Source organism: Oryzias latipes, chromosome 9 (genome assembly GCF_002234675.1).
Source record: "Oryzias latipes chromosome 9, ASM223467v1".
Taxonomy (NCBI): Eukaryota; Metazoa; Chordata; class Actinopteri; order Beloniformes; family Adrianichthyidae; genus Oryzias; species Oryzias latipes.
In genome coordinates, this window is record NC_019867.2 from 31,627,428 (window position 1) to 31,639,228 (window position 11,801).

The window sequence follows — 11,801 nt, forward strand, 5'->3', positions numbered from 1 at the left end:
AAATGCCCTTTTTGGGTCGTCCATACATGAGGTTGTTTCTGTAAATATTCTCCTTCTCTATCCTGAAGTGGTTTTATATTTTGTAACCTTTAACCTTGTAAACTAAAATGCTGGTGTGTTCATAATTTCCCATGAATGAATTATACTTATGTTGGCCCTTCAAAATAAGAGACTCAAATGACATTTGTTTTTCAGCTGAACATAAACACGCTCGCATTCTGACCAACAATGAAGTTAATCCCAACATTTAACATAGGAATGCTGGAGTGTTGTACCAGGTTTTAATTACATTGGCAATAGGATCCCACACATGATTTCTTGTATTGTAAAAGTGAGCTTCTGTCCGGCTGTCCACAGAGGACCATATCACAGGCTGGACTCTCCTGCATCCGTCCTAATGTTGTCCAGCGTTTGCACTTTCCTTTGTCTTTGTTGGAGTTCCTGTGAGCGTCTGTGACCATGGATACAGGTCGTCTGTCCTGTCCCCACCACAAAGACGCTGCACCAGCATCTCCACCGTTTCACAGCTGCTCATCTCAAACCATCACTCCAAACATGCAAAACGTCTCAAATCTGTCACACATCTGCGCTCAGAAACCTTCTCTCTGCTGCCTCTCCCACTTTGCTCACCCTCCAAAACCTGCCTTCATCCTGTTTTCTAATCGTTGGCACGGCACCATGAATTCTGGTGATTTTATTGAACAGGATGACACGGAGTTCCATCCATTTTGCTAGAAAGCGCTGTCAGCTTTTCTGAAGCAAATGTACGTTGGATCTGCAGGTGAACAGGTGGAAGAATATGATCAGAAATGAATTTGGAAAAAGTCTTAGAAAAAGTCGGCCCAACTTGAAAGAATTTTCTGTTTCTGTACTCGTACATGTAGGCCCATGTGACCTGGCTTTGTGGTTAGATAGATAGATAGATAGATGACTTTATTAATCCCACAATGGGGAAATTTCATTTCTCTGTGGCAGCAACACGACATTCAGAAATAATCTATATAATATAACATCAATAAAGGACATCACAAATTACATTTATATTAGATAATTAAAAATATTACTAAAATTATTATGAAAAATTATTATCAAAAATGAGATTCTTATTAAATAAAAAAATAAATATTAAATATTAAATAAATACAGCTGCAAGAGTGTAAAAAACATGCGGCCTGCAAAACATGTAAACTGTAAAAAAAACATTACAAATTTTTTTTTTCAAAATACAGAAATAACTAATGAAGTTCACACCAAAAACAAAAACAAAAAACTGTTCAGGAATAAAAAACAATTTAAAATTGAAAAACAACAACTACAACAAAATAAAATAAATAAATAAATGAGTGAATGAAAAAACACCCTGGGACCGTGGAGTGTCACTGTAACACAGTGTTGTACAGTCTGATGGCTGTGGGGAGGAATTAACAACTAATACTGACTCTTCTTGGAAAAATGCATGTCTATATCCTAATGCTTTTCTTTGTTTAATCGTTCATTATTCTAAAGCGTAGTTTTTGTCAAAACTGCTGTAAAAAGTCATGAAATATAATATTGAAATAATGGGAGAAAGTACAAAGTGTTCCCAGATTTGAAATACTATTTCATGAAACAAATCCGTGAAATGAAGATCGTTTTTAAATCCAAACCAGAGCTTGATTTGGTTCACAGATTATTACAATATTTCATATTCATGAGAAATATATTTTTGTAAATTCATTATTGAAAAAAAAACTCATTTTCTATAAAGTTTGTACTTGATTCACATTTCATGAAAGCTTGGTTAAAAGACCCTCCTGGGCCTCCGTAGTTACAGCTTTCAGCTCAGCAAATGAGCAAAGAATTACATTCATTAAAAGAAGGATAGGCTCCAGCAACCCCCAGGTTCAGAAAATAAAAGGATCAACAAAAGCCAAAAGCTAATGATTAGCTATTAGCTTTGAAAGAGGAGGAACCAGAGAGTGACGTCAGTCTCCACGGCAACCGCAGTGTGATTTGGTGACATTGAGCAGCGGCCATGGAGAACCGGAAAGTTCAGACCAGCGACTTTTACCGGACGGATCCGGACCTGCCACGGAGGTTCAACGACCCCGACTGTTTCCATGGTTACGGGTATGTCGCGCGCCGTTTCGGTGTTGTTTGTCCGTGAGTAGAAGGGCTTTAACGGAGGTTGCCAGGGTTACCGGGGTCTCCGCGCCTCCTCAGGTGTGTTCAGGTAAATAATTGGCTCGTGCGCGGCACACGATCATGTGACAGAAGGGATTCTGTTCAGATTTGACTTGAACACAGATGATTTCTCCTCACTGTTATAGCCATGGCGTTTCATCGCTGCCATAAAGAAAAGTGGGTCTGCAGCGCATGCGTCGCACAGGGGCGCCGGCCAAAGGGGGCGCCAAACCAAAGTTGTGAAAATTATTTAGAGTTCGTATTTTTTTTTATTTCACAGCTGTTTGTGCACAAATATTTACATGATATGATCAGTAACAGAAGCACATCGTAACCCCCCCCCCTGCAGCCGCTCCTCCCTCGGGTTTTGAACAGAGTTCAATCCAGCACGTCCTCGAGAACGCTCTTGCGCGCTCTCGCGAAGACGCGCTTTAAATAGAAAGGCAAAAGAAAATCAAAACAGAAAACGCAAAAGGGACAAAGATGTGGTGAGGATGAAGAAACGTTTCTCTAAATGGTTGAGAGACAGCAGGAACGTTAAAGCCGTGATAAAAACATTCAGGCTGAAGCTGCTGGTGTCCTGCAGCTGCACTGAGCAGGATTTACAGCATCAATTATCATGAAGAGGAAATAAAGGAGTTTGTTTGTGCTGATTTTGTTTTAAATAATTTCTTTAGTGAGATGTACCAAAACACTGAAAAGGTTTTTATCCACTGACTGAAACAGCATTAAATGATGATAAAAGCTGCTCCTGTGTGTGATGGTGGGTTAGATGGTGTTTTGTTTCTTTTTTTTATTGTTAAATGTTTGGATAATTATTGTTTTTGAGTGACTATTTAGCTTACAGCCTGTTGCTTTTAATTTCACTTTGGCTGAACAACATTTTGGACTTCGGTTGAACATTTGGAGATGTTTGACAACAATAAAGAAATCTATTCTATTCTATTCCAGTACTAACCGATATCCAAAAATATAATATAAAAATTAAAAATGTTTCTATTTTATATATAGTTTATAGTATTAAGTATTCTTTCTTCCTAACACAAAGTTTATATCAAACAGCTGTGAGGATGGAGAGAAAGACGAGAAAAAAGAAAAAGAATCAGGACAGAAGGAGGAAAGAAACAGGCTGGTCTGATGGTGGAGATTCAGGGCAAAGCCAGTTCAGACCAAGTCAGTCCTTTTTAAAATAGTATTCTTTATTTCAAAAAATGTGCATAAGAAAGTTGTTTAATTTATTTAAAACATTAAATAATTGTTGCTTGTCGTAGGATTTAGTGGAGAAGAACACAGAAGAGGTGAAGGAGACAGACGTGAGGTTGGTGATGCATCTGATAGAAAAGAGAGCAGAGATGACTTCAGGTAGGAATCATTCAACTATTGAAGTAATAAAAACCCAGATGCTCATTCTGGTTTAAACTTCTGCTGACCACCTGTTCACTTATTTTGGGAAAACAAGTGCAGACATACATGACAAGAGAAGAATGAGGAGAGAGGTTCAGATGATGATGATGATGATAGAGAGACAATCGGCTGATGATGAAGATGTCACGGTGGGGGATGAGGGAGTACCCAGGTGCAGAGAGGAGGAGGTTCCAGGGGAGAAAGATCTTTAATAACTTAAAAACAAACTAGAAACCAAAATCCACTGCTTGAGCAGGCGAGAGAAACTGGAAAAACACTTGAATGTGGAAATAGAAAAATATGGAGCAGCACAGGAGGAAGGAAAGACAGGACTTAAATACACACAGACAAACGAGACACGGCTGATAACGATAAGGACAGATGGGGACCAAAAGTAAAACTCAATACTACAACAAAACAGGAAACCTTTCAAAAAAAAACAGGAAACTGAACTCAAAACCTGACAGAACAAAAAGAAAACCAAAACACAAAACTAAAGAAAGTCAAACCACAACAGAAGAGGAGAAGAACAGAGAGGTGCAGAGGAGGGGGCTGAGGCAAAGGCATCACTCAGAAGGGGAATCATTGAGGCAAAACACAATTGAAAAAAGCTCACTGAAATGTTCTGATATTCCAAGATCAAATAAGAAGTAATGAGATTTATACATTTAAACAATAAAAGTGTTGTGTGGGTGTTTAGATATCTTTAGGAGGGGTGGATGGGATGTTTTTTTATGTTCATTTATGTGTGTGTGTGTTTGTGTGTGTGTGGGGGGGGGTTAATGTGGCAGCATACCCCTATGAAATTAGGTCGTTGTACCCCTGCCCGAACCGTCAGCTGTTTTCGTACTAATGCGTGGTTTGTTCTGTTTGTGTCTCAGAGTGAAGCCGACTCATCCGTTATACCGAACATCCAACCAAACCTACGGCAGCAACAAACCAACAGTGCATGAAATGCCGGTGAGTGCTGGAACCTCCTGTGAGACTCAGAAACCTCCACTGAGTCTCAGAAACCTCTTCTGAGTCTCAAAAACCTCCTCTGAGTCTCAGAAAACTCTTCTGAGTCTCAAAAACCTCCTCTGAGTCTCAGAAACCCCATATGAGTCTCAGAAACCTTTTCTGAGTCTCAGAAACCTCACCTGAGTCCCAGAAACCTCCTCTGAGTCCCAGAAACCTCCACTGAGTCCCAGAAAGCTCCCCTGAGTCTCAGAAACCTCATCTGAGTCCCAGAAACCTCCTCTGAGTCCCAGAAACCTCCCCTGAGTCTCAGAAACCTCATCTGAGTATCAGAAACCTCTTCTGAGTCTCAAAAACCTCTTCTGAGTCTCAGAAACCTCTTCTGAGTCTCAGAAACCTCACCTGAGTCCCAGAAAACTCCACTGAGTCCCAGAAACCTCCTCTGAGTCCCAGAAACCTCCTCTGAGTCCCAGAAACCTCCACTGAGTCCCAGAAAGCTCCCCTGAGTCTCAGAAACCTCATCTGAGTCTCAGAAACCTCCCCTGAGTCTCAGAAACCTTTTCTGAGTCTCAGAAACCTCACCTGAGTCCCAAAAAACTCCACTGAGTCCCAGAAACCTCCTCTGAGTCCCAGAAACCTCCACTGAGTCCCAGAAAGCTCCCCTGAGTCTCAGAAACCTCATCTGAGTCTCAGAAACCTCCCCTGAGTCTCAGAAACCTCCCCTGAGTCTCAGAAACCTCATCTGAGTCCCAGAAACCTCCTCTGAGTCCCAGAAACCTCCCCCGAGTCCCAGAAACCTCCTCTGAGTCTCAGAAACCTACCCTGAGTCTCAAAAACCTCCTCTGAGTCTCAGAAACCTCCTCTGAGTCTCAGAAACCTCCTCTGAGTTCCAGAAACCTCCACTGAGTCCCAGAAACCTCCCCTGAGTCTCAGAAACCTCATCTGAGTTTCAGAAACCTCATCTGAGTCTCAGAAACCTCCCCTGAGACTCAAAAACCTCCTCTGAGTCTCAGAAACCTCATCTGAGTCTCAGAAACCTCCTCTGAGTCTCAGAAACCCCATATGAGTCTCAGAAACCTTTTCTGAGTCTCAGAAACCTCATCTGAGTCCCAGAAAACTCCACTGAGTCCCAGAAACCTCCTCTGAGTCCCAGAAACCTCCTCTGAGTCTCAGAAACCTCCTCTGAGTCTCAAAAACCTCCTCTGAGTCTCAGAAACCTCCTCTGAGTCCCAGAAACCTCCCCTGAGTCCCAGAAACCTCCTCTGAGTCCCAGAAAACTCCACTGAGTCCCAGAAACCTCCTCTGAGTCCCAGAAAACTCCACTGAGTCACAGAAACCTCCTCTGAGTCCCATAAACCTCTTCTGAGTCTCAAAAACCTCCTCTGAGTCTCAGAAACCCCATATGAGTCTCAGAAACCTTTTCTGAGTCTCAGAAACCTCACCTGAGTCCCAGAAAACTCCACTGAGTCCCAGAAACCTCCTCTGAGTCCCAGAAACCTCCACTGAGTCCCAGAAAGCTCCCCTGAGTCTCAGAAACCTCATCTGAGTCCCAGAAACCTCCTCTGAGTCCCAGAAACCTCCCCTGAGTCTCAGAAACCTCATCTGAGTCCCAGAAACCTCCTCTGAGTCCCAGAAAACTCCACTGAGTCCCAGAAACCTCCTCTGAGTCTCAGAAACCTCTTCTGAGTCTTAAAAACCTCCTCTGAGTCTCAGAAACCCCATATGAGTCTCAGAAACCTTTTCTGAGTCCCAGAAACCTCACCTGAGTCCCAGAAAACTCCACTGAGTCCCAGAAACCTCCTCTGAGTCCCAGAAACCTCCACTGAGTCCCAGAAAGCTCCCCTGAGTCTCAGAAACCTCATCTGAGTCCCAGAAACCTCCCCTGAGTCCCAGAAACCTCCCCTGAGTCTCAGAAACCTCATCTGAGTCTCAGAAACCTCTTCTGAGTCTCAAAAACCTCTTCTGAGTCTCAGAAACCCCATATGAGTCTCAGAAACCTCTTCTGAGTCTCAGAAACCTCACCTGAGTCCCAGAAAACTCCACTGAGTCCCAGAAACCTCCTCTGAGTCCCAGAAACCTCCACTGAGTCCCAGAAAGCTCCCCTGAGTCTCAGAAACCTCATCTGAGTCTCAGAAACCTCCCCTGAGTCTCAGAAACCTTTTCTGAGTCTCAGAAACCTCACCTGAGTCCCAGAAAACTCCACTGATTCCCAGAAACCTCCTCTGAGTCCCAGAAACCTCCACTGAGTCCCAGAAAGCTCCCCTGAGTCTCAGAAACCTCATCTGAGTCTCGGAAACCTCCCCTGAGTCTCAGAAACCTCCCCTGAGTCTCAGAAACCTCATCTGAGTCCCAGAAACCTCCTCTGAGTCCCAGAAACCTCCCCTGAGTCCCAGAAACCTCCTCTGAGTCTCAGAAACCTCCTCTGAGTCTCAAAAACCTCCTCTGAGTCTCAGAAACCTCCTCTGAGTCTCAGAAACCTCCTCTGAGTTCCAGAAACCTCCACTGAGTCCCAGAAACCTCCCCTGAGTCTCAGAAACCTCATCTGAGTTTCAGAAACCTCATCTGAGTCTCAGAAACCTCCCCTGAGTCTCAAAAACCTCCTCTGAGTCTCAGAAACCTCATCTGAGTCTCAGAAACCTCCTCTGAGTCTCAGAAACCCCATATGAGTCTCAGAAACCTTTTCTGAGTCTCAGAAACCTCATCTGAGTCCCAGAAAACTCCACTGAGTCCCAGAAACCTCCTCTGAGTCCCAGAAACCTCCTCTGAGTCTCAGAAACCTCCTCTGAGTCTCAAAAACCTCCTCTGAGTCTCAGAAACCTCCTCTGAGTCCCAGAAACCTCCCCTGAGTCCCAGAAACCTCCTCTGAGTCCCAGAAAACTCCACTGAGTCCCAGAAACCTCCTCTGAGTCCCAGAAAACTCCACTGAGTCCCAGAAACCTCCTCTGAGTCCCAGAAACCTCCTCTGAGTCTCAAAAACCTCCTCTGAGTCTCAGAAACCCCATATGAGTCTCAGAAACCTTTTCTGAGACTCAGAAACCTCATCTGAGTCCCAGAAAACTCCACTGAGTCCCAGAAACCTCCTCCGAGTCCCAGAAAACTCCACTGAGTCCCAGAAACCTCCTCTGAGTCCCAGAAACCTCCTCTGAGTCCCAGAAACCTCCTCTGAGTCTCAAACACCTCCTCTGAGTCTCAGAAACCTCCTCTGAGTCTCAGAAACCTCCTCTGAGTTCCAGAAACCTCCACTGAGTCCCAGAAACCTCCACTGAGTCCCAGAAACCTCCTCTGAGTCTCAGAAACCTCATCTGAGTCTCAGAAACCTCCCCTGAGTCTCAAAAACCTCCTCTGAGTCTCAGAAACCTCATCTGAGTCTCAGAAACCTCCCCTGAGTCTCAAAAACCTCCTCTGAGTCTCAGAAATCTCATCTGAGTCTCAGAAACCTCATTTGTGTCTCAGAAACCTCCACTGAGTCCCAGAAACCTCCACTGAGTCCCAGAAAACTCCTCTGAGTCTCAGAAACCTCATCTGAGTCTCAGAAACCTCACCTGAGTCTCAAAAACCTCATCTGAGTCTCAGAAACCTCATCTGAGTCTCAGAAACCTCCCCTGAGTCTCAAAAACCTCCTCTGAGTCTCAGAAATCTCATCTGAGTCTCAGAAACCTCATTTGTGTCTCAGAAACCTCCCCTGAGTCTCAAAAACCTCCTCTGAGTCTCAGAAACCTCATCTGAGTCTCAGAAACCTCATCTGAGTCTCAGAAACCTCCCCTGAGTCTCAAAAACCTCCTCTGAGTCTCAGAAATCTCCTCTGAGTCTCAGAAACCTCATTTGTGTCTCAGAAACCTCCTCTGAGTCCCAGAAACCTCCCCTGAGTCTCAGAAACCTCATCTGAGTCTCAGAAACCCCATATGAGTCTCAGAAACCTTTTCTGAGTCTCAGAAACCTCACCTGAGTCTCAGAAACCTCATTTGTGTCTCAGAAACCTCCACTGAGTCCCAGAAACCTCCACTGAGTCCCAGAAAACTCCTCTGAGTCTCAGAAACCTCATCTGAGTCTCAGAAACCTCACCTGAGTCTCAAAAACCTCATCTGAGTCTCAGAAACCTCATCTGAGTCTCAGAAACCTCCCCTGAGTCTCAAAAACCTCCTCTGAGTCTCAGAAATCTCATCTGAGTCTCAGAAACCTCATCTGAGTCTCAGAAACCTCATCTGAGTCTCAGAAACCTCCCCTGAGTCTCAAAAACCTCCTCTGAGTCTCAGAAATCTCATCTGAGTCTCAGAAACCTCATTTGTGTCTCAGAAACCTCCTCTGAGTCCCAGAAACCTCCCCTGAGTCTCAGAAACCTCATCTGAGTCTCAGAAACCTCCCCTGAGTCTCAAAAACCTCCTCTGAGTCTCAGAAATCTCATCTGAGTCTCAGAAAACTCATTTGTGTCTCAGAAACCTCCACTGAGTCCCAGAAACCTCCACTGAGTCCCAGAAAACTCCTCTGAGTCTCAGAAACCTCATCTGAGTCTCAGAAACCTCACCTGAGTCTCAAAAACCTCATCTGAGTCTCAGAAACCTCATCTGAGTCTCAGAAACCTCCCCTGAGTCTCAAAAACCTCCTCTGAGTCTCAGAAATCTCATCTGAGTCTCAGAAACCTCATTTGTGTCTCAGAAACCTCCCCTGAGTCTCAAAAACCTCCTCTGAGTCTCAGAAACCTCATCTGAGTCTCAGACACCTCCCCTGAGTCTCAAAAACCTCCTCTGAGTCTCAGAAATCTCATCTGAGTCTCAGAAACCTCATTTGTGTCTCAGAAACCTCCTCTGAGTCCCAGAAACCTCCCCTGAGTCTCAGAAACCTCATCTGAGTCTCAGAAACCTCCCCTGAGTCTCAAAAACCTCTTCTGAGTCTCAGAAATCTCATCTGAGTCTCAGAAACCTCATTTGTGTCTCAGAAACCTCCACTGAGTCCCAGAAACCTCCACCGAGTCCCAGAAACCTCCTCTGAGTCTCAGAAACCTCCCCTGAGTCTCAAAAACCTCACCTGAGTCTCAAAAACCTCATCTGAGTCTCAGAAACCTCATCTGAGTCTCAGAAACCTCCACTGAGTCCCAGAAACCTCCACTGAGTCCCAGAAACCTCCTCTGAGTCTCAGAAACCTCATCTGAGTCTCAGAAACCTCACCTGAGTCTCAAAAACCTCATCTGAGTCTCAGAAACCTCCCCTGAGTCTCAAAAAACTCCTCTGACTCTCAGAAATCTCATCTGAGTCTCAGAAACCTCATTTGTGTCTCAGAAACCTCCCCTGAGTCTCAAAAACCTCCTCTGAGTCTCAGAAACCTCATCTGAGTCTCAGAAACCTCCCCTGAGTCTCAAAAACCTCCTCTGAGTCTCAGAAATCTCATCTGAGTCTCAGAAACCTCATTTGTGTCTCAGAAACCTCTCCTGAGTCCCAGAAACCTCCCCTGAGTCTCAGAAACCTCCTCTGAGTCCCAGAAACCTCATCTGAGTCTCAGAAACCTCATCTGAGTCTCAGAAACCTCACCTGAGTCTCAAAAACCTCATCTGAGTCTCAGAAACCTCACCTGAGTCTCAAAAACCTCCTCTGAGTCTCAGAAATCTTATCTGAGTCTCAGAAACCTCATTTGTGTCTCAGAAACCTCCTCTGAGTCCCAGAAACCTCCCCTGAGTCCCAGAAACCTCCTCTGAGTCTCAGAAACCTCCTCTGAGTCTCAGAAATCTCATCTGAGTCTCAGAAACCTCATTTGTGTCTCAGAAACCTCCTCTGAGTCCCAGAAACCTCCTCTGAGTCTCAGAAACCTCATCTGAGTCTCAGAAACCTCCCCTGAGTCTCAAAAACCTCCTCTGAGTCTCAGAAACCTCATCTGAGTCTCAGAAACCTCCTCTGAGTCCCAGAAACCTCCCCTGAGTCTCAGAAACCTCATCTGAGTCTCAGAAACCTCCTCTGAGTTTTAGAAACCTCCTTTCAGTGACACCAACACCCACTTGTGTTTCAGATGCAGTACAGGGGGAAATGTCATCAGTTTTCAGAGGCCATGTTGCATCATGGGATGTATCGCGATAACTCGTTCAATACTAACACCGCGAGGAGCAGAGTGACGGTCACCACGGAGACCCAACACAGGAGGGCCGACATCCATTATCTCTGTCAGCGTGGAAAAGAAAGTAGTCATGAAAGCAGCAGCAAACAAACACATGTGAGCAGTGATGGTTGATGTTGTTCTAGAGCAGCGGTGGGCAAACGTTTGGACCTCACATGGTTCTATCACCTCAATAACTTTCTACAGCTAAGCAAGAGGAAGCAGGAATCCATTTGAGCCGTAAAAAATAAAAAGCATTGAATGAAAGAAATGTGAGCTTGCATTTTTCCTTTGATCTTTATGACAAATTCTGCTAGAATAAAAAAAAAAGTGTAAGAAGCTGGTCCTGCGAGTCATTATTTAAAGTTGTGATGGTTTTTCAGGCCGCGTCTCACAGCCACTACCTACATCTTGTGCATATTGCACAGATGTAAACCGGTCAGACGTGAATCTACGAGGAAAAAGGGAGAAAAGTTGTGGTCTTTACGTGAAATTTTCAAAGATGAATGAACCACGTTAAAACCACATAAGAAGTAGGAATAAACACACAAAGAACACGTAAACAACGTAGAAAATGAACCGTGTGATTATTGTGATGTTTATCTGCAGTTCATTAGTGATTCGTGGATCAATTATATAATTGTAACGTGATATGTGCGCCGTATACGTGATATGAAAAGTTAATGCGTGAAAAGTCTGTAGACATACGTGGAACACACATTTGTGTTTGCATCTCACAAAAATCACACACAATTGCGTAATATTTAGGTAATAATTGCGTATAAAATATGTAAAATATGCATAAACTGTGTAATTCTCAACCGACCAAAACTGTTGAACAGGTCAAACCTGAATTCACGTAAAGAGCCGTCGGCTGAAACGGACACCTGAGCACATCGACCAGTGAAGAACGCTCCGGCTGAGAGGCTCGGTGAGTATGGACCACCAAAAACTGTCAAAACTGTCACAAATTGTTCTAAATTTATTATTTAATGACGTGCTGTAAACTGTATATACTACACCTACGATATTCTATTTTTGGTTATTTAGCTGTGAATTTCACAAATATTTTATGATGTCGAGAGGCTTTCTGAATGTGTGACTGGATTTTCTTTTTTTGTCCAACACTGTGTGTGTGTGTGTGTGTGTGCATGCGTGTGTGTGCGTGTGCACGTGTGCGTGAGAGACGCCTGCTGAGT

General features: G+C 44.2%; 1 protein-coding gene across 3 annotated transcripts; it reads left to right on the plus strand.

Annotated features, from left to right (window-relative positions):
- The first annotated feature begins 1,764 nt into the window (after nucleotides 1-1,764).
- c9h9orf116 (chromosome 9 C9orf116 homolog) lies at nucleotides 1,765-10,873 on the plus strand. 3 transcript variants are annotated; one of them, XM_020706346.2, is made up of 5 exons: nucleotides 1,765-2,109; nucleotides 3,226-3,336; nucleotides 3,435-3,525; nucleotides 4,449-4,527; nucleotides 10,519-10,873. In XM_020706346.2, the coding sequence occupies exons 1-5, from the start codon at nucleotides 2,100-2,102 to the stop codon at nucleotides 10,735-10,737; spliced, it is 510 nt and encodes a 169-aa protein (XP_020562005.1). In that variant the 5' UTR covers nucleotides 1,765-2,099; the 3' UTR covers nucleotides 10,738-10,873. The 3 variants fall into 3 exon arrangements, with proteins under 3 accessions (XP_020562005.1, XP_004072888.1, XP_004072886.1); XM_004072840.4 differs by lacking the exon at nucleotides 3,226-3,336 and having other exon boundaries at nucleotides 1,776-2,109; XM_004072838.4 differs by lacking the exons at nucleotides 3,226-3,336; nucleotides 3,435-3,525 and having other exon boundaries at nucleotides 1,787-2,109.
- Nucleotides 10,874-11,801: the final 928 nt, after the last annotated feature.

Coding starts and splice junctions, on each gene's coding strand:
- c9h9orf116 (XM_020706346.2), top strand. Junction 3,337..3,434: donor GCAAAGCCAGTTCAGACCAA/GTCAGTCCTTTT, acceptor TGCTTGTCGTAG/GATTTAGTGGAGAAGAACAC. Junction 3,526..4,448: donor GAGAGCAGAGATGACTTCAG/GTAGGAATCATT, acceptor TTTGTGTCTCAG/AGTGAAGCCGACTCATCCGT.